Source organism: Sorex araneus, chromosome 3 (genome assembly GCF_027595985.1).
Source record: "Sorex araneus isolate mSorAra2 chromosome 3, mSorAra2.pri, whole genome shotgun sequence".
NCBI lineage: Eukaryota > Metazoa > Chordata > Mammalia > Eulipotyphla > Soricidae > Sorex > Sorex araneus.
Genome location: NC_073304.1, coordinates 77,901,682 through 77,928,770, shown reverse-complemented (window position 1 = coordinate 77,928,770; position 27,089 = coordinate 77,901,682). Strand labels below are relative to the sequence as shown.

Here is a 27,089-nt window from a genome sequence, read left to right as displayed (position 1 = left end):
CCTTTCCCATTCTGTAGATAGTCTTTGTATTCAGGTCACTGTATCTTTTGTGGTGCAGAAGCTTTTTAGTTTAATGTAGTCCCATTTGTTGATCTCCGTTTCTACTAGATTGCTTAGTTCCGTGTCATCTTTGAAGATACCTTTATCTTTAATATCGTGGAGGGTTTTGCCGGCCTGTCTTCAATGTACCTTATGGTTTGTGGTCTGATGTTGAGGTCTTTAATCCATTTTGATCTGACTTTTGTGCATGGTGTCAGGTCGAGGTCTAAGCCCATTCTTTTGCATGTGGTTGTCCAGTTGTGCCAGCACCATTTGTAAAAGAGGCTCTCCTTGCTCCACTTCACATCTCTTGCTCCCTTATTAAAGATTACATGATCATACATTTGAGGCTGTGTGTAGGGATATTCCACCCTGTTCCATTGGTCTGCGGCTCTGCCTTTGTTCCAGTACCATGCTGTTTTAATTGTTACTGCTTTGTAATAAAGTTTGAGGTTGGGGAGGGTGCTGCCTGCCATCGTCTTTTTCCCAAGAATTATTTTAGCTATTCGTGTGTGTTTGTTGTTCCATATGAATTTTAGGATTGCTTGATCCGTTTCTTTGAAGAATGTCATGGGTATCCTTATAGGGATCACATTGAATCTGTATAATGTTTTGGGGAGTATTGCCATTTTGAAACATTGATTCTTCCTATCAACGAGCAGAATATATGTTTCCATTTCCTCATGTCCTCTTTTATTTCATGGAGTAGCGTTTTATAATTTTCTTTGTAGAGGTCTTTTACTTCCTTGGTTAAGCTAATTCTGAGGTACTTGATTTTCTGGGGTACAATTGTGAATGGGATTGCTTTTTTCATGTCCCTTTCCTCTGCCTCATTGTTTGTATATAGGAAGGCCATGCATTTTTGGGTATTGATTTTGTAGCCTGCAACTTTACTGTATAAGTCTATTGTTTCTAAGAGTTTCTTAGTAGAGGCTTTGGGCTTCTCTAGATATAGTATCATATCATCTGCAAATAGTGAGAGTTTGATTTCTTCCTTCCCTATCTGGATAGCCTTAATCTCTTTTTCTTGTCTAACAGCTATCGCAAGTACTTCCAGTACTATATTGAAGAGAAGTGGTGAGAGTGGGCATCCTTGTCTTGTGCCTGATCTTAGAGGAAAGGCCCTTAGTTTTTCTCCATTGTGGATAATGCTTGCCGTAGGTTGTGGTAGATGGCTTCGACTATCTTGAGGAAAGTTCCTCCAAAACTCATTTTGGTGAGGATTTTCATCATGAAAGGATGTTGGATCTTGTCAAATGCTTTCTCTGCATCTATTGATATCATCATATGGTTTTTATCTTTACTTTTGTTGATATGATGGATTATGTTGATTGATTTCCGAATGTTAAACCATTCTTGCATCCCCGGGATGAATCCCACTTGGTCATGGTGTATGATCTTCTTGATGAGTTGTTGGATCCTATTTGCTAATATTTTGTTGAGGATCTTCGCATTGGTGTTCATCAGGGATATTGGTCTATAATTTTCTTTCTTAGTGGTGTCTCTGTTTTCTTTTGGTATTAGGGAGATGTGTGCTTCATAGAAACTGTTTGGGAGAGTTCTGTTTTTTCAATTTCCTGGAAAAGCTTGAGGAGAACTGGCAACACTTCTTCTTTGAATGTTTGGAAGAATTTGCCATTGAGTCCATCTGGGCCTGGGCTTTTGTTTTTGGGGAGATTTTTGATTACAGTTTCAATTTCCTTAACATTAATGGGTCTATTTAGATATTCCAAGTCTTCTTTGTTCAGTCTTGGGAGATTGTAGGAATCAAGGAATTCATCGATTTCTTTTAGATTCTCTTGTTTTGTGGCGTATAGACCTTCCAAGTAGTCTCTAATGACCTTTTGAATTTCACTGGTTTCTGTTGTGATGTCCCCCTTTTCATTTCTGATTTGATTTATTAGGGTTCTCTCTCTCTCTTTCTTTGTGAGTCTTGCTAGCGGTTTATCAATCTTATTTATTTTCTCGAAGAACCAGCTCTCTATTTCATTGATCTTTCGGATTGTTTTTTGGTTTCTATGTCATTAATTTCTGCTCTAATTTTTATTATTTCTTTCCTTTGGTCTGGTTTGGGTTCCTTTTTCTGGTCCTTTTCTAAGGTCTTAAGCTGTGAAGTCAAGTTCTCTATGTGGGCCCTTTCTTCCTTCCTGAGGAATGCTTGGAGAGCTATAAATTTTCCCCTTAACACAGCTTTTGCTGCGTCCCATATGTTTTCGTAGCTCGTGTCCTCATTTTCATTTGTTTCTAAGTATTTTTTGATTTCTTCTTTGATTTCCTTCCTGACCCACTCATTGTTCAACATTGAGTTGTTTAATTTCCAGGTGTTTGATTTGGTTCTCCGTGTCGGTGTGTGGTTAGCTTCTATCTTCAGCGCATCGTGGTCTGAAAAGATGGTTGATACAATTTCTATTTTTCCGATTCTGTTGAGGTATATTCTCGGGCCCAGTACATGGTCTATTTTGGAAAATGTTCCATGTGCACTGGAAAAGAATGTGTATTCTTTGTTTTGGGGGTGTAAAGCCCTGTATAGGACTATTAGGCCTCTCTCTTCCATTTCTTCTTTCAGAGTCAGTGTTTCCTTGCTGAGTTTTGTTCTTGTTGATCTCTCCAGTGGTGATAAGGGGGCATTGAAGTCTCGACTACTACTGTGCTGTTAGTGATGTCCTCTTTGATGTCTGTTAGGAGTTGTTTTAAGTATTTAGCCTGTCGTTCATTGGGTGCATATGCGTTTAAGAGTGTGATTTCCTCCTGTTCTACATATTTCTTGATGAATAGAAAGTGGCCTTCACTGTCCCTTCTAATCTTTTTTTAACCTGAAATCTATGTTTTCGGATAGTAGGATGGCCACTCCAGCTCTTTTTTAAGGGAGTTGTTTGCTTGCAGGACTGTTTTCCATCTTTTGACTTTGAGTCTGTGTTTACTCTGTTTGTTCAGGTGTGTTTCTTGCAAACAGCTGAATGTTGGGTTTAATTTCCGGATCCATTTGTGTCTCTTGATAGGTGCATTTAGGCCGTTGTCATTGAGAGAGATTATTGTGTTGGGGTTTTGTGTCATCTTTCTGTGGGGTTTGTTGTTCTTATGGGGTTCCTCCTTGTCTTACAGTAGCCCTTTAGACCATCTTTTAAGTTTGGTTTTGAGTCTATGAAGTTCCTGACAGCTCAGGATTCTTGAGGGTATACCGTTCTAAATACTCATATGGTGATGAACTTAATCCCTGGTGTTGCCATGTGTGCTGAGGGCATTTCCGACAGCATTGTTTGACTTGGTCTCTCTGCTGTCTGTGATCTTCAGCACAACAAGTGATTTCTGGATGCATCATAGCCAACTGTGTGTCTAAATACCTCAAAAGGGTGCAACACCCTGGGAAGAAACTGCAAGTGAAAGGTTGGGTGAGGGCCAAAATCACAGAGAAAGGTGCCCTGTGAATTGTACCAGGTTGAAAAAAACAGAAAAAAATAGAAATAACCTCGGATTATACGAGTTGTTCCCTGGATGTACTGCAGCAGTGAACAGCAAACAGCTCTGAGAGAGTATTTGGGTAAAGGGTGGCAAGGAGGAAGCAAACTATGGGGCACAACTCTGGGAGCTGGGTGAGGGGCAGAGAGATCAAACTAATCAACGCCATGTCAGACAAAAATTTCTGGCTGTGAATTCACTCAGTGACTTGGAGTCTTCATCCCCAGAAGACCTGATGAGAGGGGAAGTAGAATCTGTGGTGGAAAGATGCTGACTCTTTGTAATGGGTGTGGTCTAGCACCACTGCATGCCTGAAACGTTATATTAACAGAATTCATATTAACAGAATTATAAATTAGGGTGCCTGAAAGTAAAAATGTGTAAGATCCATATCCAGGCCTGTGTGACTCCCTTAATAGGCAATGGCTATTATCAACAAAAGGGCCCCCCGAGACCCTCCAGCCGCCCCAGCCCGTGTCCTCCACGCCCCGGCTCCTGACCTGGCCCCCTAACTGCGGCCCGCCCTCGCAGGAAGACACTGGGGGCATGTCCCGTATCTTAGTGGGCGTGGTCTAAAAGTGGGCGTAGCTTCCTCTCAGAGCAGAGGCCGCTAACGCGGCTATAGTTATTCTTTGTTACCTCAGCTCAATCGGTACTTGTATTTCTTTGAAAATTCACTTTTGCGATCTCAAACACGCAAAATAGCCATTAGCTTAGTCTGACACTATAAAAGCTGTCAGTTAATAAGGGAAGTTTAGCACGATCAGAGCCCCTTCTTTCCATAAGAAGAAAAAGGAATAAATAACTACAAAGTTCCAACTCTATACTTCCGTAACAATATGAGGGAAGCAGCGAAAATCCCCTCCACCAAGAGAGGGAGAAGAAAAAATTCCAGAAACATCAATGGGGGCTACTCACATCTACGACCTCTCAGACATCCAATAAACTAAGGGAGGAGATGAATGAAGCACTGGAACGGTCCACCAAGAAAATACAGGAAGAAATGAGAACAGAAATCTCAAACCTGCGAACGGAAGTCACACAAATAAAGGAATCGGTAGACGAATTAAAAATCTCACTAGATGCCCTCAACAGTAGAATGACTGCAGCTGAAGACAGAATCAGCGACCTGGAAGATGAGCTGCAGAAATCTTATAGACAACAACAAATCATGGCCAAAGACCTCAAAATGGCTATAGAGAGAATCAGAGCCCTGGGGGATGACTTCAAGAGGAACAACATAAGAATCATTGGAGTACCAGAACCACAGGGAAGTAACCCCAATGAAAAAAACACAGTCAAAGACATCATTGCTAAGAAATTCCCAGAGCTGGAGAAGGCAGGCATCCAGATACAAGGAGTCCGAAGAGTACCAGCAAAAAGAGACCCGAATAAAAAGACTCCAAGGCATATCATAGTCAGAATGACGGATGCTATGGATAGAGACACAATTCTGCAAGCAGCAAGGTCAAAGAAGGAAATCACATACAAAGGAGCACCCCTCAGATTTACAGCAGACCTGTCAGAGGAAACCCTCCGAGCCCGAAGACAATGGTGGGACATAGTGAAAAGACTCAACAAAATGAATGCCTCACCAAGAATACTTTATCCGGCTAAACTCTCACTCAAACTCGAAGGAACCATACACTACTTCTCGGATAAACAACAGCTCAGGTACTTCATAGACTCAAAACCAAACTTACAAGAAGGTCTAAAGGGGCTACTGTAAGACAAGGTGGAGCCACATAAAAACAACAAATACCACAGAAATATGACACAAAATTCTATCACAATAATCTCTCTCAATGTCAACGGCCTAAATGCACCCATCAAGAGACACAGAGTGGCAAAATCGATCCAGAAATTAAACCCAACATTCTGCTGCCTGCAAGAAACACACCTGAACAAACAGAGTAAACATAGACTCAAAGTCAAAGGATGGAAAACAATCCTGCAAGCAAACAATCCCCGTAAAAAAGCTGGAGTGGTCATCCTAATATCCGACAACATAGATTTCAGGTTGAAAAAGATTAAAAGGGACAGCGAAGGTCATTTTCTATTTATCAAGGGATATGTACAACAGGAAGAAATCACACTCTTAAACATATATGCACCCAATGAGCGACCAGCTAAATATTTAAAACAACTCCGAGCAGACTTCAAAGAGGACATCACTAACAGCCCAATAGTAGTCGGAGACTTCAATATGGCCTTATCACCTCTAGATAGATCGACAAGAACAAAACTCAACAAGGAAACACTGACTCTGAAAGAAGAAATTGAAGAGAGAGGCCTAATAGACCTATACAGGGCCTTACACCCCCAAAAGAAAGAATACACATTCTTTTCCAGTGCACACGGAACATTTTCCAAAATAGACCATGTACTGGGCCCCAGAACATACCTCAATAGAATCGGAAAAATAGAAATTGTATCAACCATCTTTTCAGACCACGATGCGCTGAAGATAGAAGCTAACCACTCACTGACACGGAGAATCAAGTCAAACACTTGGAAATTAAACAATTCAATGTTGAACAATGAGTGGGTCAGGAAGGAAATCAAGGAAGAAATCAAAAAATACTTAGAAACAAATGAGAATGAAGACACGAGCTGCCAAAACCTATGGGACGCAGCTAAAGCCGTGCTAAGGGGAAAATTTATAGCTCTCCAAGCATTCCTCAGGAAGGAAGAAAGGGCCCACATAGACAGCCTGACTTCACGACTCAAGACCTTAGAAAAGGACCAGAAAAAGGAACCCAAACCAGATCGAAGGAAAGAAATAATAAAAATTAGAGCAGAAATTAATGACATGGAAACCAAAAATACAATCCGAAAGATCAATGAAGCAAAGAGCTGGTTCTTCGAGAAAATAAACAAGATTGATAAACCGCTAGCAAGACTCACAAAGAAAGAAAGAGAAAGAACCCTAATAAATCAAATCAGAAATGAAAAGGGGGGCATCATAACAGAAACCAGTGAGATTCAAAAGATCATTAGAGACTACTTCGAAAGTCTATATGCCACAAAACAGGAGAACCTAAAAGAAATGGATGGATTCCTTGATTCCTACAATCTCCCAAGACTGAACAAAGAAGACTTGGAATACCTGAATAGACCCATAAATGTTAAGGAAATTGAAACTGTGATCAAAAACCTCCCCAAAAACAAAAGCCCAGGCCCAGATGGTTTCACTGGCGAATTCTTGCAAACATTTAAAGAAGACCTGCTGCCTGTTTTCCTCAAACTTTTCCAGGAAATTGAAAAAACAGGAACTCTCCCAAACAGTTTCTATGAAGCACACATCTCCCTAATACCAAAAGCAAACAAAGACACCACTAAGAAAGAAAATTACAGACCAATATCCTTGATGAACACCGATGCTAAGATCCTCAACAAAATACTGGCAAATAGGATCCAACAACTCATCAAAAAGATCATACATCACGACCAAGTGGGATTCATCCCGGGGATGCAAGAATGGTTTAACATTTGGAAATCAATCAACATAATCCACCATATCAATAAAAGCAAAGATAAAAACCATATGATCATATCAATAGATGCAGAGAAAGCATTTGACAAGATCCAACATCCTTTCATGATGAAAACCCTCGCCAAAATGGGGTTTGGAGGAACTTTCCTCAAGATAGTCGAAGCCATCTATCACAAGCCTATGGCAAGCATTATCCTCAACGGGGAAAAATTAAGGGCCTTTCCTCTGAGATCAGGCACAAGACAAGGATGCCCACTCTCACCACTCCTCTTCAATATAGTACTGGAAGTACTACATCACGAATCATCAGGGAGATGCAGATCAAAACAACCATGAGATACCACCTCACACCACAGAGACTAGCGCACATCCAAAAGAACAAAAGCAACCGCTGTTGGAGAGGATGTGGGGAGAAAGGGACCCTTCTACACTGCTGGTGGGAATGCCGACTGGTTCAGCCCTTCTGGAAAACAATATGGACGATTCTCAAAAAATTAGAAATTGAGCTCCCATTTGACCCAGCAATACCACTGCTGGAAATATATCCCAGAGAGGCAAAAAAGTATAATTGAAATGGCATCTGCACATGTATGTTCATCGCAGCACTGTTTACAATAGCCAGAATCTGGAAAAAACCCGAATGCCCTAGAACAGATGACTGGTTGAGGAAACTTTGGTACATCTATACAATGGAATACTATGCAGCTGTTAGAAAAAAAGAGGTCACAAATTTTTTATTTAAGTGGATCGGCATGAAAAGTTTCATGCTAAGTGAAATGAGTCAGAAAGAGAGAGACAGACATAGAAATATTGCACTCATCTATGGCATATAGAATAACAGAGTGGGAGACTAATACCCAAGAATTGTAGAAACAACTACCAGGAGGTTGACTCCATGGCTTGGAGGCTGGCCTCACATTCTGGGGAGAGGGCAACTCAGAGAAGGGATCACCAACTATAATGTAGTCGAAGGCCATGTGGGAGAAGGGAGTTGCGGGCTGAATGAGGGCTAGAGACTGAGCACAGTGGCCACTCAACACCTTTATTGCAAACCACAACAGCTAATTAGAGGGAGAGAACAGAAGGGCATGCCCTGCCACAGTGACAGGTGGGGTGGGGGGAGATGGCATTGGGGAGGATGGGAGGGATGCTGGGTTTACTGGTGGTGGAGTATGGGCACTGGTGAAGGGATGGGTTCCCGAACTTTGTATGAGGGAAGCATAAGCACAATAGTGTATAAATCCGTAACTGTACCCTCATGGTGATTCATTAATTAAAAATAAATAAATTAAAAAAAACAAAAAACAAAAGGGGGAGGGGTATGGGAAGGGAAAAAAGAAAACAGTAAACTATAGATGAAAATATCGGAAGATCTACCTAGAAATAACACTTCTAGCCATTAGAATCTTAATTTGAGAGATCATAAGCACCCATATGTTTAGAGCACCATTTTTTTTCACAGTAAATAAAACTAAAAAATGTGCACTCGCTGAGGCCAGGAGTGTGACCCTGGTGAGCACAGCTGTGAATCCTACCACGCTGACTGCCAGTGAGCTGTAAAACCAGAATGTGTGTGAACTCCACAACCAGATGAGCAACCCCTGGTGAGAATGACCAAATGTGTGTGATCCCAGTCTTTGCAACCTGCCCAATGAAGAGGAAGGTGATGGGGGTAAATCTGTAGTTTCATACACACAAACATGCTCCTAGTCTCCCCTTCTTCTACCTCTCAAATGACCCATTACTAGATTTTCCCTTTGGTTGCTTGGCCAAATTTTTATGGTCTAGGAAACAATTCCCTTGGCTCATTGTATTCAAGATGGTAATCCCAGGTCCCTACAGTGTTATAGTAACTTTCTAGTGTTTCTAATGAGCAGTTCCCCCTCCCCCGCTACAAATGGACTACATATAACTATTCACAAGGATCCATTAACATTTGAAAGGTAAGAGCTCTGCATTTTGCAGTTCTTTGATACCAAGCTAATTTCAGCATTGTAGGTAGATCAGATGGATAGAAATGGTCTTTGGTGGAAGTGGGAAGCTCAAAGTGAATGCACAGAGCAGTGATTGAGGGTATATGAACAACCAGAAGGAACAAACCATTTGTTATTCAACAGGGAAATTGCACCAGGTAAATTTAACAACCAAAGTAAGAGCAGGAGAAAGTCAAATCGTAACTTCATGTTCTATATTGGAGAAGTTATGCAAGTGATATTTGCACAGATCTCTTGAGTGCTAGTCTTCAGGTGAAGAGTAAAGCAGGAGTAGCAGTTTTCCATGTAGTCTGAATAAACTGAGAATAATTTTGGGCTACGTTGAAGGAGCTGTGTTATGACATTCTGGGCATCTAACTGGGTGCAAAGTTGGAACTACTGCAGCAAAAGAAGCAGGTAGAGCGGAACTAAATTGATTGTTGGAAAGCTGTGGTCAGATAGAATAATCATGGTTTGACACCTAGCTGTTTCTTAGCTTCAGCACAGCGATTGTCCCTGTATCTTTTTTTTTTTTTTTGGTTTTTGGGTCACACCCGGCGATGCACAGGGGTTATTCCTGGCTCTTCACTCAGGAATTACCCCTGGCGGTGCTCAGGGGACCATATGGGATGCTGGGATTAGAACACGGGTTGGCCGCGTGCAAGGCAAACGCCCTACCCGCTGTGCTATCGCTCCTGTCCCTGTATCTTGGCTTACCATTCTTCGGGGAGAAGCTAACCCATTGGTGCCCAGAGTCACTCTCAAGGGCACCTGCAGGCAAGTCATGCACTCCAGTTCTCTGAGCTACCTCCCTGGTTCTCTTGTTTTCCCTCATGTAGAAGAAAAGGATTTTACAGTTACTAGCAAATTCCAGTCAGGTCCTAGTAACAATCACCTTCTATAAGGCTTGCTGTGCTGATAGGAGTAAAAATCTTTTTGGGAGTGCCTGGCTCCAGGTTCCAGTACATTTGTCCAAAGGTAGTAATGACTACTCTTTCCTAAGCTCTTTATATCTCAGGAAGAGCAAGATAGTAAGGAAAACTTGAGGTTGGTTAGATTGAGGTGTGTCTGTGAATTTTATCATTTGCCCATCAATTTTAAATTAAATGCAAACCTGTCAGTCAGTTGAGACCTAGAAAATATTGAATTATAATTTTTTATCAGAAAGCCTCCAAACTATAATCTTAGTTTTTAAAAGTGAACCTTGATTGGATTGGAGAAAAACCAAATTATATATCATGTGTTTCCGTTTTTTTTCATCTTTACAAGGCGTAAAGATTTGAGGAGCCAAGAGATTCAACTGGTCATAAGATCATCTCTGAGGTATTTATCACTTTTTGTATTTTATGCTTATTGGTGGATGTGAGGGCAGAAGTCACTGAGATGCTACTTAAAATCACTGGATTTCTGGGACATGCAATAGTACTGTGGGTAGGGCACTTGCCCTGCATGTGGCTGACTCGGGTTCTAATATGGCGTTCCATATGGTCAAGAGACACCCTTATGTACAGTGCCAGTAATAAACCCTGAATTTCACTGGATGCGGTCCCCAAACAAACAAAAATTGGATATCAGGGGCTGGAGTGATAGCACAGCAGGCAGGGTGTTTGCCTTGCACGAGGCTGATCCAGGTTCGATTCCCAGCATCCCATATGGTCCCCCAAGCACCACCAGGAGTAATTCCTGAGTGCAGAGCCAGGAGTAACCCCTCAGCATTGCCAGGAGTGACCCAAAAAGCAAAAAAAAAAAACATTGAATATCTTATTGTAATTCAACTTCTGATTAGGGATCTGGTGAGATAGTGCAGGAGATAGGGCCTTGAATGTGGCTGCTTTGCTAAAACCTAGCTTAATGCCAGGCACTACTTATGGTCTCCTGATCCTGGTCAGGAGTTGTCCCTCCTGAGCACAGAGACAGAAATTTCCCCTGAGCATGAATACGTATGATCTTTCCCTGTGGCCTGACATTCCTCCTCCCTCCCCCAAACAAAACAAAACAAAGGAAAACTATTAAGTGGAAATGGAAAAAAAGGTATGGCATGTAGAGACCTCAGGTGTTCCAGTGTAGAGACAAAATGAAAACTGAATACCAGCGGTGCCACCAATAAATGAGTGCAAAATTCTGTTTTCTAATATTTTACCTATAGTAGAAACTGTACACTTTTAATTTTATTTAACATTTGTTTTGGGGCCACATCCTATTGTGCTAAGGCTTACTCCTGGTTCTGTGCTCAAGGATTATTCCTGGCAGTGCTTGAGGTGGGGATTATGGGATTCTGGGGATCAAACCCAGTTTGGCAGCATGCAAGGCAAGTGCCTTACCTTCTGTACTATCTTTCTGGTCTATTGTACAATTTTAAAATCTTTGCTAAATTGATATATAAAAAAATTCTCCACTTTAGGGAAGATAAAATGAGGTCCTGTGGAAAAAGTGAAGAGAGTTGGGTGTATGTCCAGATATTTCCCTAGTAGTATAATAGCTGATTCAAAGTGTATGAGCATTGTTACTATATCAACAATGTTATTATCTCTCCCACTATAGTTTCATTTTGTGTGGGGAGGTCACATCTGGCAATACTCAGGGCTTAATTCTGGTGAGCTTGGAGGACCATATAAGGTGCTGGGGGTCAAATCCAGGCCGCCTTCATACAAGACAAGTGCCTTGCCTGCTGTACTATAGCTAACTTAAAAATAGAAATCCCATATGATCAGTGAGCCCATTCTGCTTATCTAGCTAAAGAGTACAAAGACACTAATTACAGGAGACAATTGTACTTTGATATTTATTAAAGCATTATTTACAATAGCCAAGAATTGGAAACAACCTAAGTATCCATTGAGTGAAGAATAGGTTAAGAATATGTAGTACATAATTTGATATATATTTGATATATTTGATATATATTTGATAGCATCAAATACACAATTTGATACTATCTGGCCATAAAAATATGAAATGCTGCCATTTAAAATGACATGTGAAATACATCCTTGGTAAAATAAGCACTGTAACACTGTCGTCCCCTTCATCGATTTGCTTGAGCGGGCACCAGTAACATCTCCATTTGAGACTTGTTACTGTTTTTGGCATATCGAATACGCCACGGGTAGCGGATACTCTTGGAAGCTTGCCAGGATCTCTGAGAGGGACGGAAGAATCGAAGCTGGGTCAGCCGCATGCAAGGCAAATGCCCTACATACCGCGCTATTGCTCCAGTCTGTAGTGAAATAAGTAGTTCGAGAAAAACTGTGTTATTTGACTCAAATGTCTATAGAGAAAACAAACACATGAGCTAAATAAAGCAAAGATACAGCTCAATGGGACTGGAGTCCATGCTTTACATTTAGAACCTGGGCTTTGAGCATGGGCCGTAGTACTTCTGGAGTGACCCTGAGCACAGAGCCAGGAGTTGCATCTGAGCACTGCCAGGTGTGGCCTAAAAACAACAGAAGCATCAATACCATTTCTCCTAAGTCAGAGTAATTGTTCTGTACTGTCTTCTTTCAGGTAGCATGAGTATTGGCACTACTGACAGACAATGGATAAAGTCAATAACTCTGTGGTGTCTGAGTTTGTGTTCCTGGGGCTTTCCAATTCCTGGGAGATACAGCTGCTCCTCTTTTTCTTTTCCTCTGTCTTCTATGTGGCGAGCCTGATGGGGAATCTCCTCATTGTGCTAGCAGTGACCTCGGATTCTCATTTACAGACTCCCATGTACTTCCTGCTGGCAAATCTTTCCATCATTGACTTGATATTTTGCTCTTCTACAGCTCCCAAGATGATTTATGATCTTTTAAGAAAGCACAAAGTTATTTCTTTTGGGGGGTGTCTAGTCCAAATCTTCTTTATTCATGCAATTGGGGGCACTGAAATGGTGTTACTCATTGCCATGGCATTTGACAGATATGTTGCCATCTGCAAACCTCTCCACTATCTGACCATCATGAACCCCCGAAGATGCATTTTATTTTTAATCACTTCCTGGATTATTGGACTTATTCATTCAGTGACCCAGTTGGCTTTTGTTATAGACTTGCCTTTCTGTGGCCCTAATGAATTAGACAGCTTCTTTTGTGATCTTCCTCGATTTATCAAACTTGCTTGCACAGACACTTACAAATTGGGATTCATGGTTACTACCAATAGTGGCTTTATTTCTGTGTTCGGCTTTTTAATTCTGATGATCTCTTATATTTTTATTTTGGTCACTGTACAGAAAAAATCTTCTGGTAGCATATCTAAGGCTCTTTCTACTCTGTCAGCTCACGTCACAGTGGTGGTTTTGTTCTTTGGGCCATTAATCTTTTTCTACATCTGGCCATTTCCCATATCACATCTGGATAAATTTCTTGGCATCTTTGATGCTGTTATCACTCCTTCTCTAAATCCAGTTATTTACACTTTTAGAAATAAGGAGATGAAGGGAGCAATAAAGAGATTATGCACTCAATTTATGAATTACAGTAAATTTTAAATAAACTAAAGCCACGGTCTGGGGAAAAAAACTCAAGTGGTAGAACACATACCTATATGTGTGAGGTCCTGAGCTGGATCCTGGGTTCACATAGACCCCTGCGCACTGCTAGACGTAGCTTATTACTGGATCAGAGCATCTTCAGAAGGGACCTCCTGAGCACTGTTTGGGTGGTCCCCCTTTAAGGTATGTACTAGTTATATGTGAAAAAAGAAAAGTTTACTAAAATTTGAATATGACCAATTCAATTAGAATCACTATCTGCTACTTAGTTTTGTGTTCCGTCTTTTGTTAATTCTGTCTTTTGTTAACAAATTGAATTGGGCTCTGTTTAGGGAAAAGAATTGAAGTCTAAAAGTCATGGCTCTTATCACCAATGGTCTTACCTCTGTATAGTGCCAAATAGAATCCATCTAAATGTTTAATAAACCGTTTTGATAGTTAACATGCAGCTTATTATTCATTTTCTATTTTTACATGAGTAAAGTGTCACATTTGAAAGATAAGTATTAATTTAAAATTTCTCTAATTTTTCTTTCTCTACAGCTAATCTGTTTTTAATCTTTCCACCTCTTATCTGCTAGCTTTGATTATCGTTTTGTTGCTAATGTGGCTTTTTTCAGTTTAATAAGGAGATAAGCCATGCCATTTGTTGTTGTTGTTGTTTGTGTGTTTTTGGGCCAGTGGTTCTCAGGGCTTATTCTTGGAGCTGTGCTCAGGGATCACTACTGATGGGATCTGGGGGACAATATGTATGGGGTTCTGGGTTGACTGCATGTCAGGTAAGTGTCCTGTCCTCTCGCTATTTCTCCAGCCCCATACCAGGTTTTTTTGAATTGAAAATGTTTGTGACAGAGAATTGTTAACTTTGTGAACTAATTACTAAAAAAGAGTGAACTCTTAAGATATTGCAAATGGAACATTTTTAGGAAGCATTTATTTATTTATTTATTTATTTATTTATTTTTTTACAAGTGATAGATATATTTATTTTAGTCCTAGCAGTTTGATGTTTCTTTTCACATATTAAGTGACGCTCACTCATATTTTTGTTTAAGTCCTTGACCCTACTTAAAATAGCTATTCTAAACATCTTTATGTATAAATATATTTAAAAATTATTTCCTGTTATAAATGCATGTTTTTTTGGGTATACTAGATATTTATCACTGGATATATACTATATATATGATATATGTTGAGGGATTATAATATGTTTTCCATTTAGAGGATGTTGAATCTTGTTATAGGGAAGCAGATAATGTGTAGTTTAGCTTAATGTAGTTTTTTTTTTAATTTAAATTTTATTGAATCACCATGTGGAGGGTTACAAAGTTCTCATGATTATGTCAGTTATACAGTACTCAAACACCCTTCCCTTCACCCGTGCCCATATTTCATCACCAACCACCCCATTATACCTCCCGCCCCCTCCCACCCCCCCAGTCCCCGCCCTTATAAGTGATAAGTTTCACTTCGTTTACGCTTTATCTTGGTTACAGTCCATGTTTCAACACATAATTCACTATTGTTGCTAGCATTTTTTTAAATGGGATAAGAAATAATGGAAGAGGTTAAATTATTAAACATTAAAAATAAACAAAAAATACTTAAAACCTTGCAGAAGGGTGTGCGAGGTTAAAACTCAGGCACCTGAGGAGGGAATTCCTTATGACTGATGTGTCTTATGCCTGGAGAAGAGTCCACTAGCAGGGACTAAACCTTCTGGGGAAGGGCTTCTGTTGGCTAGTATAGTCACTGTTGATAAGACAGGAAAACAGCTGGTACTTTGGAAAACAGCCTAGGTTGATGCAGAGAAGAGTGTATTTGGCAGATGGTCAGAGGTATATAGCAGGCAGCAAATTTGAAGAAATTTTCTTTTCTATCCTCACAACCTCCTAGTATCTTCGAAAAGCAAAGTTAGCAAAGAAAGAAAGAAAGAAAGAAAAAAAGAAAGAAAGACAGAAAGAAAGAGAGAAAGAAAGAAAGAAAGAAAGGAAGGAAGGAAGGAAGGAAGGAAGGAAGGAAGGAAGGAAGGAAGGGAGAGAGAAAGAAAGAGAGGAAGGAAGGAAGGGAGAGAGAAAGAAAGAGAGGAAGGAAGGAAGGAAGAAAGAAAGAAAGGAAAGAAGGAAGGAAGGAAGGAAGAAAGAAATGCAAATTTGCTCCTGCAAGCCCGCATTCTCACTTGAACAAATATCTCACTTGTTTCACTGTCTCTTTTCTTGTTCACTCTCAAGTTTGTGTTATCACTTGAACATGTATTCCTTCCTTTTCCTCACCCACATCTTTCTATGTAAGTTTTGTTTAACAAAAACTATCTTGTTTCAAACTAATAGAATCTTAAAACCTATTGTATTGTGAAATATTAATTGTATCAGCTGTCAGTTTTCCAATGCTGCTCTCATATAAAAAGAATTTTGAATTTTATTGGATCTGTGTATGTGTATACTATATTTTTAAGATTAACTTGTGAATATCACTATTGCTATCCCAGTTAGAGTTCTATGTGGTGTTTAGTCCAAATTGCAAATTAACCCAATGAAAACTTTTAATTAAATAGATTAAAAAATAGAAAAAAAAACTATCTTGTTTCACACACAAAAAAGAAAAAAAAACAGAAATGTGACTACAAAAATATGAATGAGTATCTCAGCTCCTACATTTTATAGAGTGTAGATAGGTATCTTAGAACCCCAAACAATAGCTTATATGGCACATACAGAAATTTATAAAAGTTAAGCTTCAATTAGTATATAGTGTTTTTTAAATTTAAAATTAAAATTAATGTCGCTTTGAATGACCTCATTTTAGAAAGCTAACTATTTATGAGACAAAGGTCATAAAAGAAATCTACGAAAGGCCAGAGAGATAGTATGAAGGGTTGGGTGCTTGCCTTGCACAGAGCTGACTTGGGTTGGATTCCAGTAATACATATAGTCCTTTAAACTCAGATAGCTGTGATCCCTGAGACCACGAGGGTGGTACAAAATAGCAAAGCAAAACAAGGAATGCCTAGAAAAATCTAAATATGAAATGTATTCTTTGTTGTCTTCTGTTATTTTAGATCTAGTTTCATTGGTAGTGAGTTATCATGTCTCTATAGGACTGTTCATTAATTGTTCACTGATATGCACCATCATCATATTTGGAACATCTATCTATCAAAAAGAGTTTCAACACTGGAGCATTACTATCAAGGCAATACAGCACTGGACTTTATTCAGATTCTACAAGTATTCCCATTAATGTTCTTTTTCTAGTGCTAAGGACAATACAGGTCATGACATTACATTGAGTTATCTTGTCTTGGCATTTCTTCTGGCTTGCAAGTTTTTGAGTCTTGTGTATCATGGTTGCAACAGTGCTGACAGTATTATACATTTATAGATTTGTAGATTGTTTCTCAGTGTGGCTTGGTAGGAAAATATTTCTCCTAATAAGGCTGAATTTCTGGGATTTTGTATATATTATAGCAGTAAAGTAACTTAAAAATATTACATTATATTCGGGGATATGGTTCTGCCAGCTAGTCAAACTCTACCAGTGCGGCGAGTGCATCAGCAGCCTGATGGTGCCTTCAGACTTCCAGATACCCCAAAATTGCTGCTATGCCTTTGGCCAGACCCCAACAACTTGGGGCCAAGTTTATCAAGAGCCAGAGACTATAAACTAAAGCTCCTGGAAGAGAGCCCCACAGACTGCCCTGCCCCCGTGCCAGGCTATCTTCACCAGGGCACCTCGGAGGGGGGTGGGTTGAATGTCCCTCCCTGCCCCAAGCAGAACCCCAGCAGCCAAAACCCTCCAGAACCCAACCACTTCCATGTGCAAGGCCACTCTTTGTATGCTTGAACGATCCTCACTCAAGAGAGGAAGAGCCTCACCCAAGACGGGGATGAATCTCACCAGAGAGCAGACTGGCAGGAAAACCCAGGTATGCAGGAACCTATGATTGAGATCTCCAATCCCACTTGGATCAGGACTGGGCCTCCTCCCCCCATGTCCCCAGGTTTCCAGAAGCTTGGCAGTCACACTCACAAACTTCCCCTGGCACCATGTAATCTCATCGATGGACAAGACTGAGAGACTATAAACTAAAGCTCCCGGAAGAGAATGACACAGAATTTTCTGGACACTGTATTCTATCCATAACAAGCAACACAAAACAAATCATCTATTGTGTAGTCACAAAAAAAGAAAGAAATGATCCTCTGGTGGCTGCTGCTGGACAGGTGTGTCCTTTCGGTATCCCTGAGCCACCTCCCCACCTCCCCACCTCCCCAGGGCCCCCCAACATAGACACAGAGAGACAGGGAGATGGGGAGGCTGGGCACCACAGTCTGACGGTGAAAATGGCTTTTTAAATGCAGAGTTGCCAGCATACTTATAGAACATCTGAAGTGGGGTTGAGGTAAGGGCAGGTGTGCTGGTCATTTACATAGATAAACATTTGGCAGAGGGAATTCTTTTAGGGAGATCAACCCAAGGAGACACTCTGGGTCCCAGGGACAACTACATTGTTTTTATGTTTCCCTCTAATTATATAAGTTACCAATACCTGCAGTTTTTTTGATAAACACAGTAAGAGACAAAGATTCCAACACTGAGTTCTCTGGGCTGAGAGTAAACAAGGCTTTAAGCACTTGGTTGTCTGGGCTCTGAGGGCAAGCAAGATTTTTTACCGTAAATCCCAGACTAAGTCCTCAGGCCAATTCAGCTAGTCCTTCCCCAGGCTGGTCCTGTCTCTAAAGTTGTAAGAGTTTGCATGAAAACCATGCAGTTATGCTTTCTAGAATGCCCCATTTCAATGCCGGGTAGTTTTGCCACTCGCCCTGGGTCCATCCCAGTCCCTTTGCGGGACCTTCCCTTTGGAGTGTCAGGAACTACAGAAACTGAAGCCTGAGTCAAATAGTTATGATCAAGTAATTATGTCCAGGAGCAGATATATTTCAGAGCCAATCAACTCTTAAATATTATTAGCATAGCATTTATGGTCTTTCTGTGTTTAACCAAAGAACACTGCTCTATGGTAACATATAAAAAGGCTATAGGGGAAACAGGAAAGCAAGTACAAATATACAGCACTTCAAATACAAAGCAGTATCAATACAAGTTCAGGATTACCAGAAATTTTTGTTTTACAAGCAATCTAGATTGACATGGGGGACTGTGACAATGAGAGGTAAAATACAAGGGAAAGGTTACAGATAAGCTTTACTAAGTTAGGGATGCTAGCAAGGGTAATATAAATTCCTCAAGGAGGAGGAAAAGAGACAATACACTGATAAAGCCTAAAGCACTTAGGGTTGATATCCAACAATCTATCATTTCCTTTTCAGCAGATTTGAGTAGTGGTGAGACTAGTGTCAAAATATTGAATGTAACCAAACTAGAGTATTGGGGAAATTGTCTGCCACACATTCCAAGGGGTGGAATGGGGGTGGGATGGGGGCTGTGGGAATTTTGGTGGTGGAAAATGGGCACTGGTGAAGGGATAGGTGTTTGATGATTGTATGACCAAAGCTCAAACATGAACACTTTGTGACTGTATCTCACGGTGAATCAAAAAAAAAAGTGGGGGTGGAATAATAATAAAATAATAAAATAAAATTAACATTCAGAATAGAATTAAAAAGTAATGTGGAGTTTATGCCGAATTCAATCAGCTTAATCAATGGCTGAATAAATAGCAGTACTCTTACATTATTTTAAAAAATTACATTACATTTAGGGCTATGTAGGATAACATTGGTTTTGTCCTTTCAGCCTTGCCAGCAGGGAACTTAGGTTTATCAGCTTACACTCATCACAGTGCTCCCCAGTCACTCTCATTCCTTTGTTTATCTGTAAACTCTTCTCTGTGCCCTCCTACCCAACCAGTTAATCACCTTTTTCCCTAATCAGATTCTGTTAACTTGTAAGATCAGATCCTTCTAAGGACACTGAACTTTTATTGTAAGTTATGTCTTTTGCAAAGTTTACCTTAAAACAATGTCCTTTCTGTACGACACAGGAAGATAGTTAATAACATATTTTCTCCTGGGCATCTGCTTTCTTGACTCAGCTGCCCTTAGTTCCTAGCACCCCAAAAGCAGGGTCCTGAAGAGGGACTGAATGGACTTAGGACAATCTGTGAGCTACCCTGACATCGAAATAGGCCAGGCCAAAGTGCCACAATACTCAACTATAAGTTGAGAGCATGTTCATGAACAAATGCTGTCATGATCCAAAAGTAACGATGACAAGATTAGGACCCTGCTGGGGTTAGGAAGACTAACCTGGCCTGAGGACTGTGGTCTGGAATATATAGTGAGATGTCCTCAGGAAAAACCAAACTTTAAGTTTGATATATCTCTTACTGTGCTCATACAGAATGACATTGCTAGAAGTATTAGAAGTAGATTTACTTAAATAGGTCCACTATTTAAGTGGATTTCTAACTGAGGAAAGAAGAGACACACTCTGGATGGGATCCTGCCCTTAAGTGGATCTCCTCGTAATCTGGAGTAATCTCCTTAGATGAGATTTTATCCTTGAGTTAATGTCCTGGAGGAGTGGCCTTACCTCTCTTTGTTGATTCGTTAATGTTCAACCCCACCTTTGTATCACCACCCTACAGTGATTGCGATATAAACTAAGACTGTAAGGGGGTGAGGGGCAGAGTCAGGTCAGAATCCAGAAAGTCATATTCAGAATTCGGGGATCTAGGATCTAGGAATGAGGGGTTAGGAAGGAAGAGTGTGTGAGGTGGGAGATATGAGAGATTGAATAAATGGCAACTAATCAGCAACTTTCTTGGTTTTTCCTTCACCTGCCCATCACCAACAATCGACCAGACCTGGTCCATACACAGTGGCTGGAGAACACTGAACGTGGGTGGCGAGAGTGAGCCACCCGGAAAGCCTGTGAACACACACCCTTCCACGCGTGTGTATATTTTTTACAGGGGTACATAATAATTACTTACATATCATTGCTAGTGACTCTAAACTGGCTTAGTTGTTTTGTTATCTGGTCCCAATTAAAAACAAGTGATTTATTAGAGCTGATTGCTATTTGTGTTCTTTTACTGAGTAGTCATTTCCTAACCTCAAGTTTTCTATGGACTTGATGATGATAAATTTTATTTTATGTAATATATTTCTTGGGAGTGTAAATAGGAATTTCTTTCAACTTTATTTCTTTAGGCTAGATTACAAAATAGTCTGTACATGATTGCTTATGACCTGCTTACCTTGCTCTTTAGATTCAGTTTGTCTGTCTTTTTTTCAGGCATCAAAAATCAGATGGGCTGGTCATGTAATGCGATTCAGAGATGACCGCTGGACAAGAGCTGTTACCGAGTGGATTACGCGGGATGTCAGAAGACCTCACAGCCCTCCACCAACTAGATGGTCAGATTTCTTCATCAAATCACTGACTGAACAATTTGAGGCTCTTTCTGTTCCTAAAGCATCAGATATCATTGGGCTGCACTAGCTTGCAACAGGGATAAATGGAGACATTACTGGTGCCCTTTCGAGCAAATCAAAGATCAAGGGGACGACAAGTGATACAACAGATACAAGTGAACACAGCTTTAGCTCTATCCCACAGGTTCTGGTAGCTCGTTGTGGAGTTTTGTGCCATCTTTCTGTAGGAGTTTGTTGTACTTGTAGGTATTTTTCTTTTCTTACAGGAGCCCCTTTAGTCCTTCTTTTAAGTTTTGTTTTGGGTCTATGAAGTTCCTTAGTTGTTGTTTATCCATGAAATTGTGTATGGTTCCTTCGAGTTTGAGTGAGAGCTTAGCTGGATAAAGTATTCATGGTGAGGCATTCATTTCATTGAGTTTTTTCACTATCTCCCACCATTGTCTTCTGGCTTGAAGGGTTTCCTCTAATAAGTCTGCTTTGAATCTAAGGGGTTCTCCTTTGTATGTGATTTCTTTTTTTGACCTTGCTGCTTGCAGGATTGTGTTCCTATCCGTGACATCCATCATTCTGACTATGATATGTCTTGGGGTCTTTTTATTAGGGTCTCTTCTAGCTGGCACCCTTCGGGCTTCTAGGATCTGAACATCTGCATTGTCCCGCTCTGGGAAATTTTCAGCAATGATTTCTTTAACTGTGGCTTTTTCATTAGGGTTGCCTCCCTGTCCTTGTGGAACTCCAATGATTCTTATGTTATTTTTCTTGGCATCATTCCCTAGGTCTCTGATTTGCCCTAGAGCTATTTTAAGTTCTTTTCTAATTGTTTGCTGTATCCTGTGGGATTTCTGTTGCTCATCTTCAAGTTCACTAATTCTATCTTCAGCTGTAGTCATTCTACTGTTGAGGGTTCCCACTGTGTTTTTTATTTTGTCTACAGTGTCTTTTATTCGTGACATTTCTGAATGTAGCTTTCCTATTTCTGCTCTCATTTCTTCCCATAACTTCTTCACCGACTTCTCCACTGTTTCTTTAAGTTCGATGCACATTTTCAGAATTTCTTCTCTGAATTCTTTATCAGAGAGATCATATTTGTGGGAAAGCCCTGCTGTGGCTTCTGGACTCTTTTCTTCGTCCTCTCTGTGCTGTGTGGATTTGCGCTGTTTTTTCATGCTGTCATAGTTGTATGGAGGTAGAACCTTCCAGTTTACTAGAGCTAATCTCTCTTTTTGTGAGTTTTCAATATTTTGGTGAAATTGGAGTAGGCTAGTGGTTAATTTACCCTTGTGTGTTTGAGGTAGCTGGGGAGATCTCCAAAAAATTAGTTAATGGGGATTGAGATGTCTGTCGAGTATACTAGAACAGGGGAAAATAACTGCAGCTGTGTAAGGGCCCGCAGCCTCCCGAGACCATGCCCACTGAAGCGGGGCCACGCCCACTACCAAAGAGGCCACACCCCTTCTGGCCTGGCGTACTTGGATGAGAAAGCAGGAAGTGCAGGGTCAGCAGCAGCGAGGTGAGGGGGTTCCTGCCCATTGGACGCTGGCTGGAGTTTGGGACCGGGGGCTGGTATACTCAGTGAGGGGCCTATCTGCTGATTTAAGGACTGAGTGGAACTGTTCTTCCTTGAAATTCTTTTTTTTTTATTATTATCATTTTTTTTGCTTTTATTTATTTTTTATCTTTTATTTTTAAAAATTTTTTAAATTTTATTGAATAACCGTGAGTTAGTTACAAGCTTTCATGTTTGGGTTACAATCTCAAAATGATCAAACACCCATCCCTCCACCAGTGCACATTCCCCACCACTGATATCCCGGGTATACCCCCCCTTTACCACCCTCCCCCTGCCTCTATAGCAGACAATATTCCCCATACTCTGTCTCTATTTTTGGACATTATGGCTTGCAACATAGACACTGAGAGGTCATCATGTTTGGTCGATTATCTACTTTCGGCATGCATCTTCCATCCCAACTGATTCCTCCAGCCATCATTTTCTTAGTGATCCCTTCTCTATTCGATTTGCCTCCTCCCCTCCACTTATGAAGCAGTCTTCCAGCTATGGGGCAATCCCCCTGGCTCTGTATTTGCTGTCCTTGGGTGTCAGCCTCATGTGATGTTATTTTATACTCGACAAATGAGTGCAGTCCCTCTATGTCTGTCCCTCTCTTTCTGACTCATTTCACTTAGCGTGATACTCTTTCTATCTATCCATTTATAAGCAAATTTCATGACTTTATCTCTCCTAACAGCTGCATAGTATTCCATTGTGTAGATGTACCAAAGTTTTTTTAACCAGTCATCCCTTTTAGGGCTCTTGGGTTGTTTCCATATTTTGGCTATTGTGAACAGTGCTGCAATGAATATATAGGTACAGACGTCATTTCTACTGTGCTTTTTTGCATCCTCAAGATATATTCCCAGAAGTGGTATTGCGGGGTCATACGGAAGCTCAATTTCTAGGTTTTGAAGAACTGTCCATATTGTTTTCCAGAAAGACTGGACCAGTCGGCATTCCCACCAACAGTGAAGGAGCATCCCTTTTTCCCCACGTCCATGCCAGCACTGGTTGTTTTTCTTCTTTTGAATGTGTGCCAGTCTCTGTGGTGTGAGATGATATCTCATTGTTGTTTAGATTTGCATCTCCCTGATGATTAGCAATGTGGAGCATTTTTTTCATGTGCCTTTCGGCTATTTGTATTTCTTTTTTGAGAAAACTTCTGTTCATTTCTTCTCCCCATTTTTTGATGGGGTTGGAGGTTTTTTCATTATAAAATTCTACTCATGTCTTGTATATCCTTGATATTAATCCCTTATCAGATGGGTATTGGGTAAATAATCTTTTCCATTCTGTGGGCTCTTTCTGTATTTTCGTCACTGTTTCTTTTGAAGTGCAGAAGCTTCTTAGTTTGATGTAGTCTCATTTGTTTATGTTTGCTTCCACTTGCATGGTCAGTGCTGTTTCGTTCGTAAAGATGCTTTTAGCTTCAATGTCACTGAGAGTTCTGCCTACATTTCTTCTATGAACCTTATAGATTCATGTCTGATATTGAGGTCTTTATTCCACTTTGATCTGACTTTTGTGCCTGGCATTAGACAGAGGTCAGAGAATATAGTTGATACAATCTCTATCTTCTTAATTTTATGGAGGTATGTTTTGTGGCTCAGCATTGGTCTATCTTGGAGAATGTTCCATGCACACTTGAGAAGAATGTATATTCAGCTTTTTAAGGATGAAGTGTCCTGTATATATCTGCTAAATCCCTTTCTTCCATTTCTTCCTTCAAATGCTGCATGTCCTTGCTAAGCTTGAGTCTGGTTGATCTATCAAGAGGTGATAAATCTCCCACTAGTATTGTGTTGCTATCAATGTCTTTCTTCAAGACAATGAGTAGTTCTTTTAAGTATTTTGCTGGTACTTCATTAGGTGCATATATATTTGGTATTGTTAGTTCTTCCTATTGTACAGATCCCTTTATCAATAAGAAATGACCTTCACTGTCTCTTGTGACCTTCTTCAGTCTGAAATCAATGTGGTCTGATACTAAGATGGCTACCCCAGCTTTTTTTATGGGAGTTGTTCACCTTTAGGATTGTTTTCCAGCCTTTGACTTTGCTATGACTGTTGAGATGTGTTTCTTGCAGGCAGCAGAATGTTGGGTTCAATTTTCTAATCCATCCTACCACTCTGTGTTTTTTAATTGGTACGTTTAACCCATTGACGTTGAGAGAGATTATTGATATGGGGTTTTGTCCCATTTTTCTGCTGAAGTTTGGTGTATTTGAGGGTCCTGACTTGTTTTAAAGTAGGCCATTCAGTTGTTCTTGTAACCATGGTTTTGAGTCTATGAAGTTCCTGAGCTGTTGTTTATCTGTGAAGCTGTGTGCTGTTACTTCTGTGTAAAGTATTTTACACAGCTGGGTAAAATATTTTTGGTGAGGCATTTATTTCATTGAGTTTTTTCACTATATCCCACCACTGTCTTCAGGCCATGAGGGTTTCATCAGACATGTCGGCTGTAAATCTTAAGGATGCTTTTTATAGGCAATTTCTTTCTTTGATCTTGCTGCTTTTAGGATTTTGTCTCTATCTAGGTTTTGGTCATTTTATCTTCCTTGAAATTCTGATTGTTGCAGACCTGGCATGCTTGATGTTTCCTTGAACAAAGTCCCCACATTCAATTTAGTATCAGTCAAATTAGAGATATTTTTCTAATTAATGAAAACTGAAGTCTTCTTTTCAATGTGTTTTATTTCATTAAGGAAATTTCATAAAGAAATAAGATGGAGTTATAGTCAAATTTAAGTTAAGCAATTCATTACATGTATTTGGATAAATATTGAAAACATTTCTTTATTATATTTTTCTCAATTATCCAAACTTGAAGGTAACAGCTCTCATTTGTATAGGATATTTTGGAGCATTTCTTTGATCTTCCAAATATTTTCTGCCATGAAGACTAGATTCAATGGCCCATCCTAGTCTGTTGAAACTCTATACAGTTTTAAGGCATGTTCAATAAAACTTTCATGACACTTAGATTCATTTACACTGGAGATAGCAGGTTAAAAATAGAGATAGAGTGACTTTTATATGTTATAATTCTTTTTTTGCCTTTGTAAAGTAAGTTTTATGTTTTTCACTTTTCAGAGTTTATTTTACTAAAGTACCATGATTTACAAAATTATTCACAGTTGGGTTTGACATACAATGTTCCATCACCAATCCTGCCATGAGTGTCAGCTTCCCTCTAGCAGTGTTCCCAGATTCCCTCTCCCACACCTACTCTGCCTGCCCTCAACATACAGACACACACACACACACACACACACACACACCAACCTCAGCCTGGCATCTTAATAGGTGCTTTTTAAGTTTGGTTATTAAATTTTCTGTCTCATGATTGCAGTATTGTTGACTCTGTGGTTTGGATAGTTAGCTCTATCATTTCTTAACACCCCCAATGCACCTGGATCCCCTTGATCCCTACACCTGTTGCTTTTCATCTATCTCTTTTCCTTTTCCTCCTATTTCTTTCCCTCTTCTCTCTATATTCTGGGGCTGAGAGTGACCTAGACATTCCCACTTAAACCATTGCATTTCCTCATCCAACTACTCTAAATACCACATATAAGGGATATCATCCTGTGTTTGTCCTCCTTCTGGCTCACTTCATTTAACATGATATCTTCTGGTTCTATCCATGTTGCAGCAAATTGCATGCTTTCATCTTTCTTAATAGCTGTGTAGTATTCCATTGTGTATGTACATCATATTTTCAGGATCCACTGATCTGTAGTTGAACATCTAGATTGATTCCAAATCTTAGCTATTGTACTGAGTGCTGCAATTAGTAATGGTGTGAAGATAACTTTTTGAATGAATATTTTTCTGTCTTGGGGGTAAATACCCAAAAGTGGAATTGCTCGGTTAAAGGATAGTTCAATTTTAAGTTTACTGAGACCTCTTCTTACTGTTTCTTTTCCACGGTGGTTGAATTGGATTACATTCCCACCAGCAGTGGATGAGAGCTCCTTTTCACCACAACTTTGCCAGTATAGATGGTTTCCATTATTTTTGATATGTGCCATTCTCACGGTGTGAGATAGTATTTCATTGTAATCTTGATTTAGATTTCCATAATAATAAGTGATGGTGATCATTTTTTCATGAACTTGTTAGCCATCTACTTGTTTTCCTCAGAGAAGTCCCTGTTCATTTTCTCTTCCCATTTTGAATGTAGTTTTATTTGTTTTCTTTGCACTCTCTATATCCTGGATATCAACCCTATATCTTTTGTATTGATTGCGAATATTTTCTCCCACTCAGATAGTTTTAGTCTTTGATTATGTTGTCAGGCAGAAATTCTTTAATTTTATGTAGTCCAATTTTTTTTGATTCTGTTACCTTTGCCAGTGGTATTGTATCACTGAAGATACCTCTGGGATCTTGATAGTGGATCATTCTGTGTATAGTTTCCTTGATGCATTTTATAGATTCTAACCTGGTCTCAAGGTCTTTGTTCCATTTTGAATAGACTTTAGTGTAAAGTGTGAGATACAGATCTAGTTTTAATTTTTTGCATGCAGTTATCTCATTTTGCCAGCATCACTTGTTGAAGAGACTGTCTTTATTCCATTTCATGCTCTCAGAACCTTTGTCAAAAGGGCATTTGCCTTGCACGTGGCCGACCCGGGTTCAATTCCCAGCATCCCATATGGTCCCCTGAGCTCTGCCAGGAGTA

The 27,089-nt window shown here is 40.0% G+C and overlaps 1 protein-coding gene across 1 annotated transcript; it reads left to right on the top strand.

Moving 5' to 3' along the window:
- The first annotated feature begins 12,502 nt into the window (after nucleotides 1-12,502).
- On the top strand, nucleotides 12,503-13,438 carry LOC129403604 (olfactory receptor 4F6-like). The gene has a single exon (XM_055132918.1). It carries the CDS (start codon nucleotides 12,503-12,505, stop codon nucleotides 13,436-13,438), a length of 936 nt encoding a protein of 311 aa, XP_054988893.1.
- The last annotated feature ends 13,651 nt before the right edge of the window (nucleotides 13,439-27,089 follow it).

Coding starts and splice junctions, on each gene's coding strand:
- LOC129403604 (XM_055132918.1), top strand. CDS start 12,503: ATGGATAAAGTCAATAACTCTGTGGTGTCTGAGTTTGTGTTCCTGGGG.